Source organism: Oreochromis niloticus, linkage group LG15, assembly GCF_001858045.2.
Source record: "Oreochromis niloticus isolate F11D_XX linkage group LG15, O_niloticus_UMD_NMBU, whole genome shotgun sequence".
Classification (NCBI taxonomy): Eukaryota; Metazoa; Chordata; class Actinopteri; order Cichliformes; family Cichlidae; genus Oreochromis; species Oreochromis niloticus.
In genome coordinates this window covers 33,912,568-33,931,408 of record NC_031980.2, presented here as the reverse complement: position 1 = coordinate 33,931,408, position 18,841 = coordinate 33,912,568, and the positions used below count along the sequence as shown (strand labels likewise).

The following is an 18,841-nucleotide window of genomic DNA, read 5'->3' as shown; positions in this document are numbered from 1 at the left end:
ATTTAGCAACGGTACATGGTATGGAACAAGGAAAGTTAACTGTACAAAACTCCGGGACTTTAGTTAGTGATTTGCACGGATGCTACATTTCAAATTACTACTAAATTAATCCAAACTAAAATAAGTTAACAAACACATCATATGTATTTATGTATTTTTTTTTTTAATAAATTTGTCAGTTAGTAACATAATTTTTCAATTCCGAACAACACCACAGCTTGAATTATTTCTATGAAATAAGCACAAATTAAATATACTGTTGCAAGACAATATATCCAATTTGGCATGACTTAAACAATATTAAACACTGAGAGTATAACATTACAATCCTTTATATGGCTATCACTAATAAAATCCACTCAAAAGTATTCCTCTCTCTTGCCTGATAAACAAAAGCCACTGATTTAAAATGACAAATGCAGTACAAAATCACTTAACGACTACAGCTTGTCTGTTTCAAGGCCTGTGGCCGAGGCCAATACATATTAAAAAGAGGACAAATGGTGCCTCCTTGTGGTTGGTACCTGATCTGTTCATACGTTCGCTCCACCGGACTGGCTCCCATGGCCAACATGATGGACCTTCTCTTGGCTGTGGAGATTGTGATGACCACAACCCTGGTTAATACCAATATGTTCACCTTCAAAATGAAATCAGGAGAGTACAGAAATGAGGAAGAAGCAAAGACTCCACAGAGACCGTCGAAAAATGAAAGTAAATGCAAATATCTAAGGATAGGTAGTAGCATTAGGTTTTATAGTCCAAAACTATTATCCCTGTTATGCTCTATTTTAACAACATCAGTTCAGCTAATTAAAATAAAATTTGCTGACCATGATGATGAAGATGACCGGCCCAGCAAAACCCCAGATAATGCCATTCTGCAGACTGAGCCAGCAGTAGTCATCAGCCGAGTACTTGCTCGGGGCTGACGCTAGTGTGATGGTGACTATCAGCACAGGCAGACCTGGTTAGATTGAGAGGTTTTAAAAAATACACACAGAGGAGGTAAAAGCACTGATGTTTTGTTGAATCCTACATATACAAAGTCAGTTAGAGCACTGCACATTACATAGTGTAACAAATCAACTACGTCCATCCAAATTTGAAACTGCAACAACACACAGCAACCACAACAAAAACCTGGCAGCCCGTCTGCATGCGTAACGATAAGGAACAATTTGGTTTGGTCATGTAACTGTACCCCAGCCGATGAGATAGTAATATTTCATATGTTGCTCCTCGCTTAGGTTGACTGCAACCACCTTGCTCCAGAGCAGCAGACCCTCCACCAGCATCCAGCTAAATGCCGCCATGAAGAAGAGGTGGAGCAGTGCCGCCACGAGCGTACAAGCCACCTTGAAACACACGAGTACAGGCATAAACATAAGATTTGTCATTATGAGATGAAACTTGCATTGGTGATACTCAGTAATAAAAGTCAAGAATAGCTACAGTCCTTAAATACACACACAAATGAAAAATGTTTAAACTGTATGTTTAAGATGAAATATCCCATTGACATCATTATCAATCTCAGTATCACAGATAACTGTATGCATGCTTTTGTATCCTCTATTCAGGAAATGTTAGTTTGCATAAATTAATGATTATGATTTATTTGCAATAGGAATTAAAAACCAACTAAAGACATGTTTTTTCATTTAGACATTCAAACATTTCTAATCTTCAGCTAAATACTGCACAATTGATATGTAGGTGTTATAAATGCTCTGTATTTTCTTGAATCTAGATTTATATTACTTGCTTGTTTCACTGTGAAAATACTGCAAATAAGTGTCACTCTAACAATATTTAATGACGCCCTTTGTAAAAGTTATGACATCCACAAACCTACTTTTAAAAATCAACATAACATTTACCTTGTTGTGAATGGCTGAGCCGCTGCACAGCAGAATCACCTGGGCACAGATAAGGGCAACGAACAGGTTCTTGTGAATGGACGTCCTGTCGGATTTGGGGATACTGTGGATACAGAGGGGGATAACAAAACCTCATCCAAAGGAAGATATATGCTATGGAACCTGCTTAAACAGCATTGCACCAATCCAATGCTATCTCAGTCATACTGCAAAGATAAGATAAGATAAAATAACTCTTTATTGTCATTGTGCAGTCATACCTAGTACAATAGTACAACGACATTGGAAGCTGTCCCACATCAGCACTACGCACAACTGTTACCCTATTTCTCTGGTTTTGCAACACTGCTGATTAACACATGTCACCAGTAACATCAATCGAAATGTAAAAGAGAGAAGCCACCAACCATAAATGAGCCAAATATCTGGTCATAAGAAACAGATAGCTGTAACAGACGCTATGATATGTGTAGTGATCTTGCACTTGCGTGTTTTACATGATTACATAAAGGTAAACAAGAAGGGATGCTGGTACATAATATCACTATGCTCAGGTGCTACACTTCTCAAAAATAGCTGCAGATTGATCAACAGTTAACTGTAATGCTGTCTTCAGGCGGCTGCAGGGATTAGATAAAAGAAAAGCCTTTCATACAGAATAAAGAGCAGAACAAGAGATACTCTAAGAATTGTGCAGAATCTCATTAATTCAGATTGACTTTGTTCTGAAATGTGACGTAAAATACTGACAACGTGCTTTATGCCAGTTGATTTTACCCCCCACCTGTTTGCATAACTAATTGAAAATGTCAGTGGCACCACAATAAGGAAACCATATATGTCACTGTTTCCTCCAACACCCAAAAAGATCAAAACAATTGCTCGTATTATCTTTACATGACTTCAATACATTGAATATTTCCATCTCAGACTGAAATATCAAACAGAAAACATAAAAACAAGAGACAGCTGAAACTGGCTGAGAGGTAAATTAACTAGAGAGCCTCTCATTATCTGCCCATCAGGCTCATTTCATGTCTGCATCACTGCTTGAGACCACTGTAATCCCGCCGCATGAATACGTCCTCGGCTTTGTGCGCCTCAGCTTTGTCTCTGGTTGCGAGTGAATTTAAGCGCACAAACACATGTACATCAGCGCACGTGAAACGCGAGGCTGTGCTCTCTGTTTTTAGGGCAGTCGTAAATTGCCGAGGCAGCTCCTCTCCAGCTGATCGCTATCCCTCAATGACCGTAATGTTAATTAACAGCTGCAGAATGCCACCATAAACCTTCAGGGTGGACTCACATGTAGACAACAGTAATTACTGGATTAGCGCAAGTCAATACTATCATAGCTTTAGGAACAGAGCCGTAGCAACAATACTACTGATCAGTTATCTCAGCATGCCCAAAAAGGTGTAAAAAATACACAAAAAGTGCCTAAATGATATTTGTGCTACATAAATTCCATATAATGAGTCCAAATTATAAGCTTTTAGCATTTTCAAGACCACTATAATACAGAGAGTTTTTTGCTATTTTCACTTTGGAAATAATGATGATCCTGTTTTCAAAATTATGTGGGTACTTGAGCAATACAATACAGTATACAACATAAAATATGTATAGCAGAACCACTACATCTGCTTGACACCATGTGTAAAAAGTGACTGCTGTGTTTAGCAGCACAAAAGAAGGTGAGGCTGCCTTGCGTCTCGTGGCTCAGGCAAACAGAAAACAGGCAGCTATTTTCGCATCATAGGCAAGCAGGTCAGGAAAAATCAGTTACTTACTCCAGCACAGTGAACAGCATCAAGGTCACCACCAGAGCACACAGAGATGCGCCACAGCCAATGAATGTCAGCTTGGTCAAAATAAGCTCTTCCTCTGGACTCCACTGGAACAGAAAGGAAAGGCAAGTAGTGGGAGAAAGACAAAAGAAGGGAGAATGTTGTCAGAGAGTCCTAGAGGTTGACGAGCAGCTGTCCCATATCTGAAAAATCCCACGTTTGATCTGAAAGAAAGTGATTTCTTACGTCATCGCTGAATTTTTGTCGGTTAAAAGGACAAAACATATATGGTTGCATTTTTATAAACTCAAAATCTTGCTGATGGTATTGCTCTTTGATGAACTTACAAACTTTTATGTTCTTTAGGTAAACAGTGAAAACAGCTGTACTACAATCTACATCCTTCAACACAACAGGCGCAGTATGAGTGACACCTGCTGGCGGACACAGTGTACTGCAAATCCTATCCCCAAGATCGAATATTAAACTAGAGCTGGATTTAGACATGTAGTCATGGTAAAAAGTAATTCAAATACAATTAATTTGGTTTTATTTATATAGGATGAAATCACAACAACAGTCACCTCAAGGTGCTTTGTATTGTAAGCTAAAAACCCTACAACAATAAAGAATAAAGTACATCCTCCATCAGCTATAATACTATACCGTATTAGGACATTTATTTAAAATGTATTCCTTACCAGGTCTTAGATGAACAATAAAAGACTTACTATATCATGTCACTATTTATTTAACACAAACTAGAGCAAAATGCAGAAGCAGTATGTGAAAAACTAAGTGTAACTTAGAACCACCTTTATCAGCAATAACTTGAAGTAACTTCAATTGTTTTCTCACAGTTTTCTCATTTTGGGCAAGATACTGAGCCCAAGTTGCCCTCATTTGAATCTATCAGAGTATGAAGGTGTGCAATAGATAGAAAACCCTTGCCTAGAAAAAGCATAGAAAAAAGTTCCTTTATGAATAGGTGCGAATGGGCTAATAAGGTAAGTTGTACAAAGTGCTTTGAGTGCTCAGGTAGAGCAGAAAAGTGCTACATTTGTCATTTACCAACGGCTGCTAGGTGCACAAATCATCACCTCTCCATCACTGTGCTTGACAGTTGGTATGAGGTGTTGGTGCCGACATGCTGTGTTTAGTTTTCTCCAAAGGCGGTTCTGTGCATTATGGCCAAACATCTCCACTTGTGTCTCACGGTTTGCACAACTGCAATTTTGCAAATGCAAAATTGCATGAAATGCATTAAATGTTCATGAAATGTACTTTCATGAACTTTAACATCATAACTGAGGCCTGAAGTGTAGCTCTTGGGTTTTCTCTGAATATTATCTGAATTTGAAAGCCCCAGACCAGCAAACTGCTAAAACCTCTTTATAGAGGTGCTCACACTTATCAATGTTCATGTAATCACTTCTATTTGCTTAGCAGGTACTTACCATCTTAATATGTATGGAAGCAGTAACAGTGCACTTAGTTTATCATACACTGCTTTTGCATAATAACTCATACCTTTACAAAACTGTTTACAGTTTACCTCAAATAACCTAAAACTTGATTTGTGATTTAAATGGGGGCATCACAATCGAGCTCAAGTTACCTGTGATTCGAGGTAATTCATCAGCACTGCAAAGTTTGTTGTATGGTTACACAGACAGGACGTGACACTAGAGCCATCAAGGATCATTGTGCAGCCTTCACTGGACCAGCTACTGGTATTCGTGTGCCTATACACAAGCACAAACACACTCACTGATAAAGAATCACGCTCATATTTAGGACTGAGACATCCTGCAGAGATAGTGACATGTCTTATAAAACATCAAACAATAGGCTACGTCCTACATCATTTATTGAATTAATTGAAATAATACAATTTTCAGGCATATTTATGTGAATGTGCTGTTGGTCAAACTTACATTAGGCTGAAATTCCAGAAGGCACAAACAGGAATAACTCTCTTTGAATATTCCACCTACAAACAGAATCATATGTTTGCACTTGTTTTAATCTTTATCCTCTTGTTTTAATTTATCTGTGGGTGGTCATCAAACTTTGGCTTATTTTTTAAATGACTATTTCTTTCTATTCCATGTGCTGCTTGCTAAGAGATGAAAATTACTGTAAAATAAAATGCTGCAACTTATTTTTAATAAACGAAAATTGCATAGGTGCTAATATCATGCTGTGTGACATCCTCTGCACAATAGACTGCGCCACCTGGGATGATGAAAGGGTGTACTTGACAGCAACAGGTATGGTTTCGGGGTTCGAGGCATGGCGGACCGTGGCTGATATGATAGCCGATGCTAGATCTCCTGGGAGAGTTCTGGGAAAACAGGTAATGGTTACAAAAAACACATGAAAACTTCAATTCAAACTACAACCATCAGATTAATCCCCATGCTTTAAAGCAGGGGTCCCCAATCCCAGTCCACGAGGGCCGGTGTCCCTGCAGGTTTTAGATCTCACCCTGGGTCAACACACCTGAATCACATGATTAGTTCATTACCAGGCCTCTGGAAAACTCCAAGACATGTTGAGGAGGTAATTTTTCCATTTAAATCAGCTGTGATGGATCACAGACACATCTAAAACCTGCAGGGACACCGGCCCTCGTGGACTGGGATTGGGGACCCCTGCTTTAAAGTAAAAGTGGCTGAAACTAGACCACAAAGATAAGAAATTATAGTTCATTAAAAACAGAGAAACAAACAACAGGAAACCTTTTCACATTCTCTTGTTGACTCAGTGCAGACTCCTTTGTTCCTGACACAATGTCACTGAGCTGGTTGTAATGGGTATGAATAAATATCACCTCCTCATATCCTGTTTAGAGATAGTGGACAAAAACACTGTGTGGGTCATTGGTTCATCTAGGTGAGCATCTAACAATGTAATATGTGTATATAGCATTTGTAGTGTAAACTAACGGTTAAGGTCAGCATCTAGAACAAGTGCATTTCTGTGTGTTTGTGTTTACTACCTAGTGTGTGTAACCTCTGGAGCTCGGTCTCAGGAATAAGCAACTCATCGTGGCTACTGCTGCTGGGCTTGTGAGAGCCAACCGCAGATGGCTTGTAGACTTGATTACAGCTCTCCTGGGACAGCTTCTGCCACTTCATGTACACATCTGACAGCCAAGCAGATGCAATAAAAATATTAACAGAAACCATAAGTTAAAAAGCCAAGAGCCACCAAATGTTTGGATCATTGCGTGTGTGTGTGTGTGTGTCCTTTCACCTATATTCTTGGTAGAAAGACTTAAGCTTCTTCCCTTAGTACAAAGCATCTCTGCAAAAGCTTCAGTGAACTTATCAATGGTCTTGACAAGAGTAAATGGGCCAACGTTGACCTGAACAAATCGATCAAACACAGGTTAATGGAGGTGAAGAGCTATCTTTGGAGAGTAAATTATATTTAAGTAAGTAAGCAGGGTGCCTCAAAGCAACAGAGTCCTGGGTTATGTATGTACCAGCTGGCTGGGGCCTTTATGTCCTATGTAATTGCCTGTATGTGCAACGTGAGCATGAATAGTTGTCTCTGTGTGCTGGAATAGATATAGATGGTGACATATCCAGGGTGTACCCAGCAAGTAATTAAATCTAAATTTGCATTATAAATAGAGGATAGAAACACAGACTGTGTTAGGTGATGCAAACAGGTTTCTTATGTATATTTAAGAAACAACTTTAAATTATTTTCTGATGGATTAAATAAGGTTCTCACAGTCCTTATCCTCTTAAATCCCAGGGTACACTAATTTGCTACAATGCTTTTAATAATTTAAGGAGGTAAAATGTTATTAAACACACAATTTTAATTAAGTAAAAAAATTGGAGGATTTCACAGAGATATCGCCATAGAAACATCACGCCTCACCCCATCATCCGTCAGACCCATCCACTGTGAAGCCATGCGTGGCTCCAGGATCAGACTCGCAATATTTAGATAGTTGGTGGCAATGGACACCATGACCTCTGTGGCATTATCTCCGGCGGAGTAAAATCTAGCTGGTGGAGTTACGTCCATCATCTGAGAGAGGTAGAGAACATCGTTGGCGGTCAGGAGGAGCGGGCCACTTCCCTCTATTTTATGTAGGACAGCTTGGGTCAGCTGCTGCAGCAAGGTCAATTTGTCCCAGGAGCTGTTAGCACCCACCCCCCCTGTTACCTGAATAAACAGAATAGAACAAAGTTATAAGATTAACTTAACTGCATACACTTAACTACAGCGCAGCGCTGCTGATTCACTGGTCCTCTTCTACTTCAATCACTTCTATTCACCAAGCATTCTTAGGTGATTCTCTGGGATTTTGATCCTAACAAATATACAAAGTTGAGATGATGACTCTCCAAATTGGATCAGATAGCTCCAAGAGTGTCTTAAATGTGTCAATTTTGTCTTGGATACATCTTCCACAAAACAGCTTAATTGGAGAAAAAGTATCGGAATTTCAGGAGTAGGACCACGGCTCCAGACATGCTCCTTCTGGTTCTTATCTATATATGTTCCCCCAGTTCTACAAGCTTTCATTCTCGTTTATGTGCCCCCCCCTCCCCCTTTTCAATTCTTTAACTTCTTCACTTCAATTTAGTAATATGGGGATCTGCCAGGTCCGGGAGCCGCCGCCAGTCCCCTTTGAGGCCTTCCCCAAATCGCACCTCAGTTCATGTCCAGGCCATTCACCTTTACCTACTAAAACACTGTAAAACCCAAAATGAGGACGTGGGCCCAGCGAGCGAAATGAAACGTAAATGATCAAAGAATATTCTTTGTTGAGGATTGTTTAACACGTGTTACTCTAAGTTGGTGATCTGCTCACAAACATGAATACTAGGTAGTTTATCAGACTGTACCACTACTGCACTACCTAATAACCACCTCAAAGCCCAGCTGGCTGACTCACAGGTTTATTGATGAGATCCTTGTTCAGCCTCCTGAAGAAGGGTGTCTTTGGTAAACTGAAAACACCCAGCCTCTCTGCAGAGACGGACAAATATAATATAATATGCTGCAATCCATTAGCACACAAAAGCACACACAGCACCCTAACAACCTATTTAAAAATAATTTAAAAACAAGAAAACTCAATTACATAATTCAATCACATTAGTTGATACATAATAATTATTATCTGTACCTCGCCTACACTGACAGACAGCTCCTCTGGAGGAGTTGCATTTGGCTAGGCGGGAATGCTCCTTGATGGGGTCAAAAATGCCGCACTCTTCATCGGTTGTCTGGCTCTCTGCAAACATGGTGACGGGAATAGTGAGGCTTATACATAATATTAAACTGTTGAAAATCGCATAGGGAAATATCAGTATTGATATTATGTTGATAGACAGTAGTTTGGATAATACAAAATAGAGAAATGTTGCAAATGTAAGATATTTCAAACAGGAAACTAAAAATACACAGCAGTGCTTAAAAAAAGCTCGTTATAACTAAACAACAAGTCTTACAATACAATACAATATAGTAAGGTGTAACTGGGTGAATTCAAATTGACCCAGATAGGCAATACCTGACCTGCACTCCCTGTTAGAAATGGAGTAAGTTTGTTAACTTGGCTAAGTATAAATATTGCACTAATACTAAAATAAACATAGTTTCAAATTACTCATTTATAGTTAGCAAATGCTTCTGGATATTTACAAAATTGTACTCAGCATGCATCACTCTAGGCATCTATTCTTCCATTGTAGCATTTTAAAATCTGTTTTACTTTATTCATATGAAAATATTTTACTTGTATACTAAAAAACTGTGTATATATATATATATATATATATATATATATACATACATGTTTATGTATTTTTTAGTTTTTATTCACTACTAGCATAATCTGGACACTTATGTCTTATCGTAAGCTTTTACTTTGGTCTGCAACACATGATGTTAAATCTGCTTTATTTAATGTAAATAAATGTACATAAAAGCAAAATGCAATGATCAGCAAATCTTTTGAAGTCTATATTTGATTAAAAATAGCAGAAACTACATTAATCAAATGTAGCTTTTCTGAGGAAGAATTTATGATTGTTATGAATTTGATACCAGGATCAGAAAAAAAACTAAGACGGGGAAGCAAACGGCCAGGGAAGTTGTATACTAAACAAAACTAATTTATAAAAAGTTATTAATAATTAAATGACATCTTACAAATGATTAGGCCGCTTAACATGATTTGATCCATGATCTTACAGGCACACATAGTAGAAACTAGGGAGTAAAAGTTAAACATCCCCAGGAGCCTACAGGTGGATGCTGGGGTGGCTGAGGGGTCGACATTACAGGACATGATGTAGGGCAGCAGCGACATTACGTAGGCCATAATATTGGGAGGGTTTTTACATTTCTGGTTAATACATGAGGATAGTCCAGCATGTTATGTTGTAGCTCAAAGACTTTGCTTTATTTAAAACTATACTATGGAAACAAAGCCCCAGGAAACAAACATGCGTTTCCTGGGGCTGAGTTCCTTTAAAATAGACTGAGGTAAAGTGGGACACTGTCCTGCTCTAGCTAAAGACGAGAGTATACAATTAATACTTTAAGTATACAATTCAAAAGCCAACAACTGTGATTGTTTGGAGGATTACTAAAAGCCCAACTGACGATGAATGATAAATACAGGTTTTGGAGCACCACAGGCAACCATACTGACGACATATGGTACACTAAGGAGAGTCACGGCTCAAAAGCATCTTTTTGCTGGCATTTAATATTAAAAGTAATATATGTAACTGTGACCGACGATATTCTCATTATTGTATTTTGAGTTTTTAGTGAATTGATCACACCCAGGAAGGCCTGTTTGTTGCAGCAACACAATACCAAACCGCTTTTAGCATGGCTCTCCAGTAAAAGAAAAGTCTGAGCGCTAAGCTGAATGAAACTGGTCTTGGCATGAACTGGCATTCAATTCAAACTGAGTAGGAGTGGAACTGTACATCAAAGTTATTGCTTTTATTTATGCTAAAGCACAGTCATGGTTATAAACTGGTAGATGATGTTATTTAGGATAAAACAATGTTTAACTTCTAAGTTTAAAGCTGATATTATTTCTAATAATAATAATTTGTATCCATAGAGGACTTTTCCATGTTATACCTTGTTGCCACAACAGTAGAAGCAAGAGTTTATAAGGTGCTGGCTTGACCCATATATTCTCCAGGTTTCAATATGACTGAACATATGTGGTATGCGCTGGAAAAACATGTGTAAACTCTTGAAGGCTCTGCTTTCCAGGTCACAGGACTGGATCGGCCACTAACGCCTCTGTCCCAGATAACACACAATGCTTTTCGGGGCCTTGTGAAGTCCATGCCAAGCCATAATCGCTCTGGATGTACAAATGGTGATCTAGCCACTATTTGGCAGGAGTTTTTAATGTTGACACTGGACTGTGTATGTCTGAGATGGTTTGATGAGAACGAGAGAGAGGGAAAAATGGACCCGCCTGACAGAGTAGCAGGCAGTGCCAAGATTTTTCAAGTCCAGTAACTGAAGGAAGGCAACAGTCACCCTACAAACATTACACTGATTACATTAAATACACACAAACACACAGAGATAGTCTTTAAAAGACCTGCAATTAAATTCTGATTGTGTGAGGGAAAATAAGTGACTGAATTCCAACACACTGCCTTTCTACACACTCGGCTCCAGCAGGGAAAGGGAGATTTTTGGAATTTCACTGCTCATTAGAGACCATGATGTCAGAAGGGGAGACGTCTGTTTTGAAGGGTGGGACTCGGGGTGATATGAGTCAAAAAGCATTTACCAGAAACATCAGGAGCCCCACCAGCTGCCAATTACAACTTGGTCACTAGCTCCCTTAGGAGGAAGGAAGGGAGGGAGGGAGACAGATGCTGAGAGAAAAAGTGTGCCTGTGTTTGTTTACTAATGTTTAAAACTTGAATATTAAATGGTTGTCATTGGTTGCCACTTTAGCAAACACAACGTAACATGTGATCATAGGATATTTACACGTATAGTTTTTTTTTAATCTGGAAATGATCTGATTTTGTAAAAGAGCCAATAAAAATAAAATGAATGACATTTAACAGTTTTAGTTCCATTTTTTAATACTAAGAGATATCATTTATGATTAAACTGCTTCTGTGCAGTTAAACAGTTTCACTATTTCATGACATTACTTGACATCAGCTTCTGGTTCTAGCAGTCAAAGCATTTTTTTGACTTTTTAGATGTGATCACATTACGACTGGGTAATGATGTGGGTGTAGAAGATGATGGGACAGAGACTGAGGGTTATATCAGTAATATAGGTGGAGTTTACTACAACAGGCCAGCTTAGATCTTTTGTTATGTCTGACGTTATTGAAATGATTACAGTCAAAAATGACTTTCAAATGGACTCTCTGTAATCGTTTTTCTGTACAGCAGCTCCACCCAGGCCCAGTGCCAACCTACTTAAACTGCAAACACCAAGTATAAGTAATTCTACCGCTGGATCTTGTGGATAAATTGAGTCTCTTTTGTCTTTTATAGGCTAAATAACACAAAACTCCATACTTTCCTCTAGTTGGTGAATAAATTTGCTTTGCCATAGCCTTTAAAAACCCTTCAGCTTTTGACCATGTTGTCTGATTGCATCCTGATTAATGTACCTTGACATGGGCTGTCACTCCACTGCTTTGTAAGGGAGGTCTCTATTTCCATTGCTGCTTCGCTCCACTTGAACACAAGCCCAGAGGAAACGAGTGAGCACTTCTTTTCCATGCTGGAAATTTCGCTGTTGTTCAGTACCCGATTCCAAATGTGGAGTTCTGTTATGCTCCCTGAGAATGATTCGTCACTCTTAAATGACCCCCCAAAGGTGTCCTGCTCCTGCCCGATAATGAAAAGGCCATCAGGTCCAATGCTGTCCGTACTGTTTAGGCCTTCAGCCGCAGATACAGCGTGACCATGAGCATATATTGCCCAGCGTCCACCATTCTGGCTCCAAGAAACGCAGACAGAGTGCCAGGAGTCATCATAGTTGAAGGCGTCATGGTAAGACCCGTGAATGCCATGGACGAGCAGAGCCAGCTGCACAGGCTTGCCCTGGTTCAGGTTTACACGGAGCTGGAACTCATTAATATATGACGGAATGGAATAAGAAAAGACTGTGAAACGTCCAGAGCAATGCGGATTGAAGCGCAGAAGGGTGCAAATGGTCAATGATCCCATGGAGGGGAACTTGTACAAGAGACGGGCATGAGTCGTGTTCGAGCACCCGGTGAAATTTAAAATGAGGGTCTTGGAGGACCCTTTGGTGTCACCACACAGAGAGAGAGAAAAAAAGACTATTAAGGAAAAATGCTGTCACAAATATTGGAAAAGATAGGAGCTAATTATAAAAAATCACTTTGCAATCCTATTCTTACTGTAAACAGCTGGAAAACATTTAAATGATTAAGTAAGCAGGAATTTGTCTTGGACAAGAAAAGCAAAATGAAAACCATTTATAAAAGGACCAGCACTAATGTGAATGCAAAGTTTTAAAAAACCTACTAAACCTACTTGTGATGCGTGTTATGACTTTCTTGGCAATCCACACAGACTGAGAGATGTTCAAGGATTTTAAAAATTTGGTAAGCTCCCGGCTCTCTTCTGCGTTGGAGACAGTAGCTAACGCCCCAGAGCGCTGCTTACACATTTCTCCAGCCCTGTTCCACTGCAGGCTGTCAGGAACATACGCATAGTAGGATACATCACAAGTCTGGGTGATGGTTTCCAGGAGAAAGGCTGCTCAAAAAAAGAAGAAATGTGAGAAGACAGGTAAGAAGGTGTGACCAGACTGAAGTGGTAAAATACAGATTAAAACTTATTGAGATTCAAGTGAAGTTTTAATCCTGTCCAGATCCTGACCGGGGCTTTGTTATTATTATTATTATGGTTACAATATCAGCAGTGCCAACACAACCAATTATATTTGTGAGAACAGGCCAGACATGCTTGTTTATCATACGAATGACATCTAATGAAATTTTCCATTCAACATTTGAGTGAGTCGCCAGCCAAATAATGATGTCCATTTTCCAAGCCTCTCGGTTCACGCAGAGGAGGGTTAGGGTTTAAAGCACCTGCCAGTACTCAACTTAGGTTTTTATGCTGTTTTTATGCTATTTACAACTAACCACCAGCCAGAAAATAGTATAAACATACAAACAAAAAACCCACCTGTACTACTGTCCTGCATCCCACTTATTCTTATATTTATTTTAGTTACCTTGCATTCGTTTTCCAGATAAAATAAAAAAAACAGTAGTACCTGGGACTAAAGTGCAAGTGGAGACCTTCAGCTTTAATTCAAGTGGTTTTGCAGTTGCACATTATGAGAGGCTCAAAATTAACTGACAAGCAGTTTCAGACAAACAAAGCAGTTGATTCATGATCATTCATCATTGGGGTGAAAGAAAACAAAATACACCCCCCCCCACACACACACGCACACACACACACACACATTTTAATCATATGTATCATAAATGACTGCAGTTCCTAGTTTAGTTAAATCATGGGTGAAGAAAGAGAGAGAGAGCCTCACCTGCTTTATAGCTGTGAAAGCAAACCTGTAAGACAAGCACAGGTGTTTATGTAGCTCATTTTTAAAGGTATAAAATAATAAAGATAACTGGGCGTATCACTGCAGTATATTAACAAAATTTAAGCGAACACCTGTTCACTAAGGAGTGTCGCGAGTGCCAAAATGAATTAAATTAATACGTCATTAAATAATTAATTGGGCCGGGAATTAATTAAAGTTTGAAGTAATTAATTAATTCAATACATAAATAATGATTAAGTAGTAATTCACTTCATTTAAAATGTTTAATGCATATTTTACTTACTTTGAATTTTAATCAATTAATGATTGTCCCAATTGATTAATTTGCCATAATTAATGATGCATTTATTTTTCAACTATTTAATGATATTTATTTATTTTTTTAATTTAACTACTTGTTTGGTTAAATAATTATGGCACTCGTGGTCCTCCATAATATCACTGCCAGCCTAGCCTCCTCGTGTTTTTTGTAAAGTATTCCTTTAATGACTATTTCATATAAAGTACACATTATTAAAATTGTTGACCATCCAGTTGTGCTACTTTCACAGAAGTCCGTTCATTGTATTTCACCAAAATTATGATAGTTTTTTGGTTTTTGGGAAAACCTATTTATTTACTTCAGGAATAAAATTACACAAAAAAGGTGTCATATGGCGCTAGCTGGTAACTCATTACTGCTCACAAGACATGTTAAAAAAAATGACAAGTGAGAAAAAGTGACAGCGATCAAAATGAATCCTCTAGACTAATAAAAGGTTTCTGATTTGCTTTACCTTCTCGAAACAAGTGAACCGCTTCAGGTATAAAACCATTTTTGCGCCAGTTTGTTTGAGGAGAAATTAGCTCATTCAAAAGATGACAAAAAATGTAATAACAGGAAAACATAAACACAAAGATGTGCCAGCTACTCACAAGCAGGCCCAGACTGCAGAACAATATCCTTTGCATCCTGAAATTAAATATATGCACATTAGCAGGGAATCCAATTCGATTTCCTGCTCCTACGAGTCCTTGTTTCAGTTAAGAAAAGTAGTTGTTTTTACCTGAACTATTCGCTCCTTTTTGCGCGTCTTCACATCTCAAGTTGTAGAGTTTACCCAAGTTTTCTTCTCTGCTGTGTGCTCACAGCCGCTTACTAAAGTACAAGAAGACTACCAGCCGCAGCAGACTCCCGAGAGCATGCAAGGAGGATGCAGAGGCAGGCAGCAGAGGCGTGGGTGTTATTGAGAGCGGGGTTATAAAAGTAAGGTTCGGGGACCTCCGGAGGCCTTACAGCTTTTGACTGGTCTCTTTAAATGTTAGGCTTCCACTCATCAGCAAATGTAAATCTATCTAGCAGTCCAAGTTAATTGTACTGGACAAACTATAGATTTTCAAAATTTATTATGAGGATAAGGAAAACCTTATATACATCCAACATCTGCGTAACTTTGTGCTGAACCTTGGGGGGGGGGGCTGGGTCAAGATCTCTGTCTAAATAAATAAATAAATCTGGGTAAATTCCCAGATGATTAAACATGCAACTATTTTGCTGGTAATACCTGAAATTGAGTAAAGAAAATCAACAGCCTATTTATGCAAGATAATTCATAATTTTATTGGGGGGGGGGGGGGGGGGTTATATTGGTTGGGTCTGATTATTGGGGGGGGGGGCACAATCCCCATAACCCCCCTGGAAATTACGTCCCTGTATACATAACTGGTGCTGTTGGAGCTGAAACTAGAAGAACGGCTGCTTTGTAATTACTAGGGAGTGTAGTGCAGGGACATCTTTAAAAAATTATGAGCTAACAATCAGTGATGGGAATAACAGCGTTACAAGTAACCACATTACTAATGGCGTTACTTTTTTAATAACGAGTAATCTAACTAATTACTATTTCTATCATTGCAATGCTGTTACCGTTACTAACAAGAAAATGCGGTGCGGTCGCACTACTATTTTTCAACAAACAGACGGTTGAAGCTGTCTTCAGCTTACCGCATCTTATATCAGTGGCAGGGAAGTAGCTGTAAGTAATCTGGGCGCTACAGCTTTAAGCAGCTGCGCGCACTCCCGCGGGCGGCAATCACTTTCTGGCAAACGATCACTTTTCGGCACAACACCTGTAGCTAGGGGGCAAAACAATGTGTTGTCTTGTGTAGTTAGTGTGTAGTGTTGTGGATAGTTTTGTGTTGTGTGTCAGAACAATGATGTGACTGCTGTCTCCAGGGAGAAAACAGGAGTGATACACCTCCTGCTGTCAGGCCTGCAGGTATCAGGTTTGTGATGTTCTTCTTTATAGTGGACAGAAATTTTTGGAGTGGCACAAATAATTTGTGTGGCATCTTATTGAATGCAGAAAACCTGATTGTTATATAAATAGTTTAAATGGTTGTAAAAAAAAGGGGGGGGGGGGGTAAAAGGTAAATGGCTGCAAATAACTTTGTTGTTTGTAAAACTTGTGCATATGATTTTTAAAATTGACAATTTATATTTGCATTTAAAGTTATGAAATTTGATTCACCAAACATGCTGGTTTGGATCCAAGGCCAACATCTGTTTGATTAGGCTGACAAATAAATGTTGGCTATTTTCAGGTTCTTCGCTATCTTCCAGTAGTAGTTCTTCAAGGTCATCAAGACACTTAAGTTTTATGTATCGAGTATCCTTGGATTGATAATCTGTCTCATCTTGAAATTGCCTTTCGGTCTTAAATGTCCAGCGCTGTCCATTGTAGTTGTGTTTTATGAAATAGTAATCGGTGTACAAGCCAGAGTCTAAAACATGATCTGGTAGCTGCACCTGGGTCTGTATTAGGGCTGCCACAAACGATTATTTTGATAGTCGACTAGTCACTGATTATTTTTGCGATTAGTCGACTAATCAGATCATGCATCCATTGGACGTAAAACGTACAGCTTATTGCACCAGCATGCATCTGCTCTTATTTAACTATCGTTATCTTACAACTTTAAGTGTTTAAGGTATGTCCTAACTAAAAATAAAGACAAGATGATAGTTTATTAAATTTTAATGAAATTTGCAGATTGTTTCGGTGGAGTTTAATAAACTCAGCCGTCTGCTCCTTGCTATCTAAAATATAACAAGACACTGAAGTATATTCTCAAGCATCTCACACTTCTGATAATCAGTTGTCTGCTTGACGTTTATTCAGCGGTGTAAAAACTATAACTTTAGTCTCAGCCAAACTGATTTACTCAGGAACAAATAAAATACTGAAAAAAGCCGAACAATAACATTTTTAAGTTATCTAAGTGACTTATATATCATGTTTAACCTGAGTAGCGAAAGACGGCGGTGGGTCTGAAAACGATTTGCCAGGAGTCCGGTGTTCTCATTGGCTCTAGTGAGCCTTGAACCCCGGCTAGCTATCGAGCTGGTGGGTAACAAACGTCTCCGAAAACGTCGGAGAATATGTGGTGTCTTGATAAACCAAGCAGATATTTGAAGTTTACACAGCTACATTCTCGCATGAAAATATGTTAAACATTTATTTTGTGACCCAGAAAGAATAATAAGAGTAATATTAAAACTAACTAGCTGCCGCCATTGTTGGAAACTGAGCAGGGCCGCACTATGAATTCTGGAATAGGTTGGGCCACGAAGTATACACCCGACCCATCCTTCAAATCTGGAGAAATGAAGGCCGCATTTGTCTGCGTCTTCGAATGTGGACAGTCTTCGTCGTGTCGCTGTAACGTAATCGGCCTACAAATGCGGGCACAAGAGGATGCGGTTCCTGAATTTGGACACAGCTACGAAACCGCACACAGCTTCTTCTTCTTCAAAGTTTAACGGCAGCTGGCATCCTTGTACATGCAGTGCTGCCATCTTCTGTTTCAGTCCGTTATTACACTCTTAAATCCTACTACTTATTCCTGCGTCTTTTGGAATCTTACAAAGCTTCAAACGACGCGTCGACTATTAAATTAGTCGTCGACGATTATCGTCGATGTAATCGTGACTAGTCGACTAATTGTGGCAGCCCTAGTCTGTTTCCAGGTTTGAGGTCAGCATGCACTATTCCCAAAGAACCCAGGTGGGACAGAGCATTTCTGAGCTGATGTAACACTGGCCTCAATTCACTTATTGGGAGACCCTGGTTATTCCAGTCCCGCATGTACTCCCAAATCTTTGATCGAGGAGTTCAAAATTTAAGCAAATGCGGTCACCGTCGACAAAAAGGTCGTTCCATTCCACAATGTTGCATCTATCAGCATCCAAGCCTCGCAGCTGCTCCAGGATGAAAATTTCCATGTTTGCCTGTTGCAGAATTTCAGGGTTTCTCTTGTTGACTTTAAAAGCAACATGTTCGTTGGTTTTTGTATTGCGACATTTGGTTACAATACCAAAGCCCCCTTCTCCAAGGAAACCCTCTACCTCAAAGTGATCTCCGAAAATGGTCCCTTTAATTATTTTAAGATCATATTTAGAGGAGGATGGGTTGGCTGATCCATTGATGTATTCTTGTTGAGAAAATTCTTCTGAGTATTGGGAACTGCAGCTGATTTTCTGTGATCTTTCTCTTTTCCAACTTGAAGGCTGCTGAGAGACC

General features: G+C 39.1%; 1 protein-coding gene across 6 annotated transcripts in view; it reads right to left on the bottom strand.

The window, feature by feature from the left end:
- LOC102082324 (adhesion G-protein coupled receptor D2) overlaps positions 1–15,472 on the bottom strand; it is an 89,534-nt gene extending 74,062 nt beyond the window's left edge. For 5 of the 6 annotated variants that reach the window (XM_005453953.4, XM_025898948.1, XM_005453955.4 and 2 more), the window contains exons 1-19: positions 15,326–15,472; positions 15,195–15,231; positions 14,259–14,283; positions 13,232–13,456; positions 12,337–12,978; positions 8,835–8,942; positions 8,601–8,674; positions 7,574–7,864; positions 6,935–7,046; positions 6,678–6,824; positions 6,418–6,520; positions 5,912–6,020; positions 5,611–5,666; positions 5,292–5,418; positions 3,677–3,780; positions 1,884–1,986; positions 1,205–1,358; positions 834–967; positions 525–640 (exon numbers count right to left, since the gene is read on the bottom strand). In XM_005453953.4, the coding sequence (XP_005454010.1) occupies positions 525–640; positions 834–967; positions 1,205–1,358; positions 1,884–1,986; positions 3,677–3,780; positions 5,292–5,418; positions 5,611–5,666; positions 5,912–6,020; positions 6,418–6,520; positions 6,678–6,824; positions 6,935–7,046; positions 7,574–7,864; positions 8,601–8,674; positions 8,835–8,942; positions 12,337–12,978; positions 13,232–13,456; positions 14,259–14,283; positions 15,195–15,230 (2,666 nt within the window). In that variant the 5' untranslated portion in view covers position 15,231; positions 15,326–15,472. The remainder of the gene's footprint in view (positions 1–524; positions 641–833; positions 968–1,204; positions 1,359–1,883; positions 1,987–3,676; positions 3,781–5,291; positions 5,419–5,610; positions 5,667–5,911; positions 6,021–6,417; positions 6,521–6,677; positions 6,825–6,934; positions 7,047–7,573; positions 7,865–8,600; positions 8,675–8,834; positions 8,943–12,336; positions 12,979–13,231; positions 13,457–14,258; positions 14,284–15,194; positions 15,232–15,325) is intronic. The other variant, XM_005453956.4, reaches the window with a different exon arrangement.
- Positions 15,473–18,841: the final 3,369 nt, after the last annotated feature.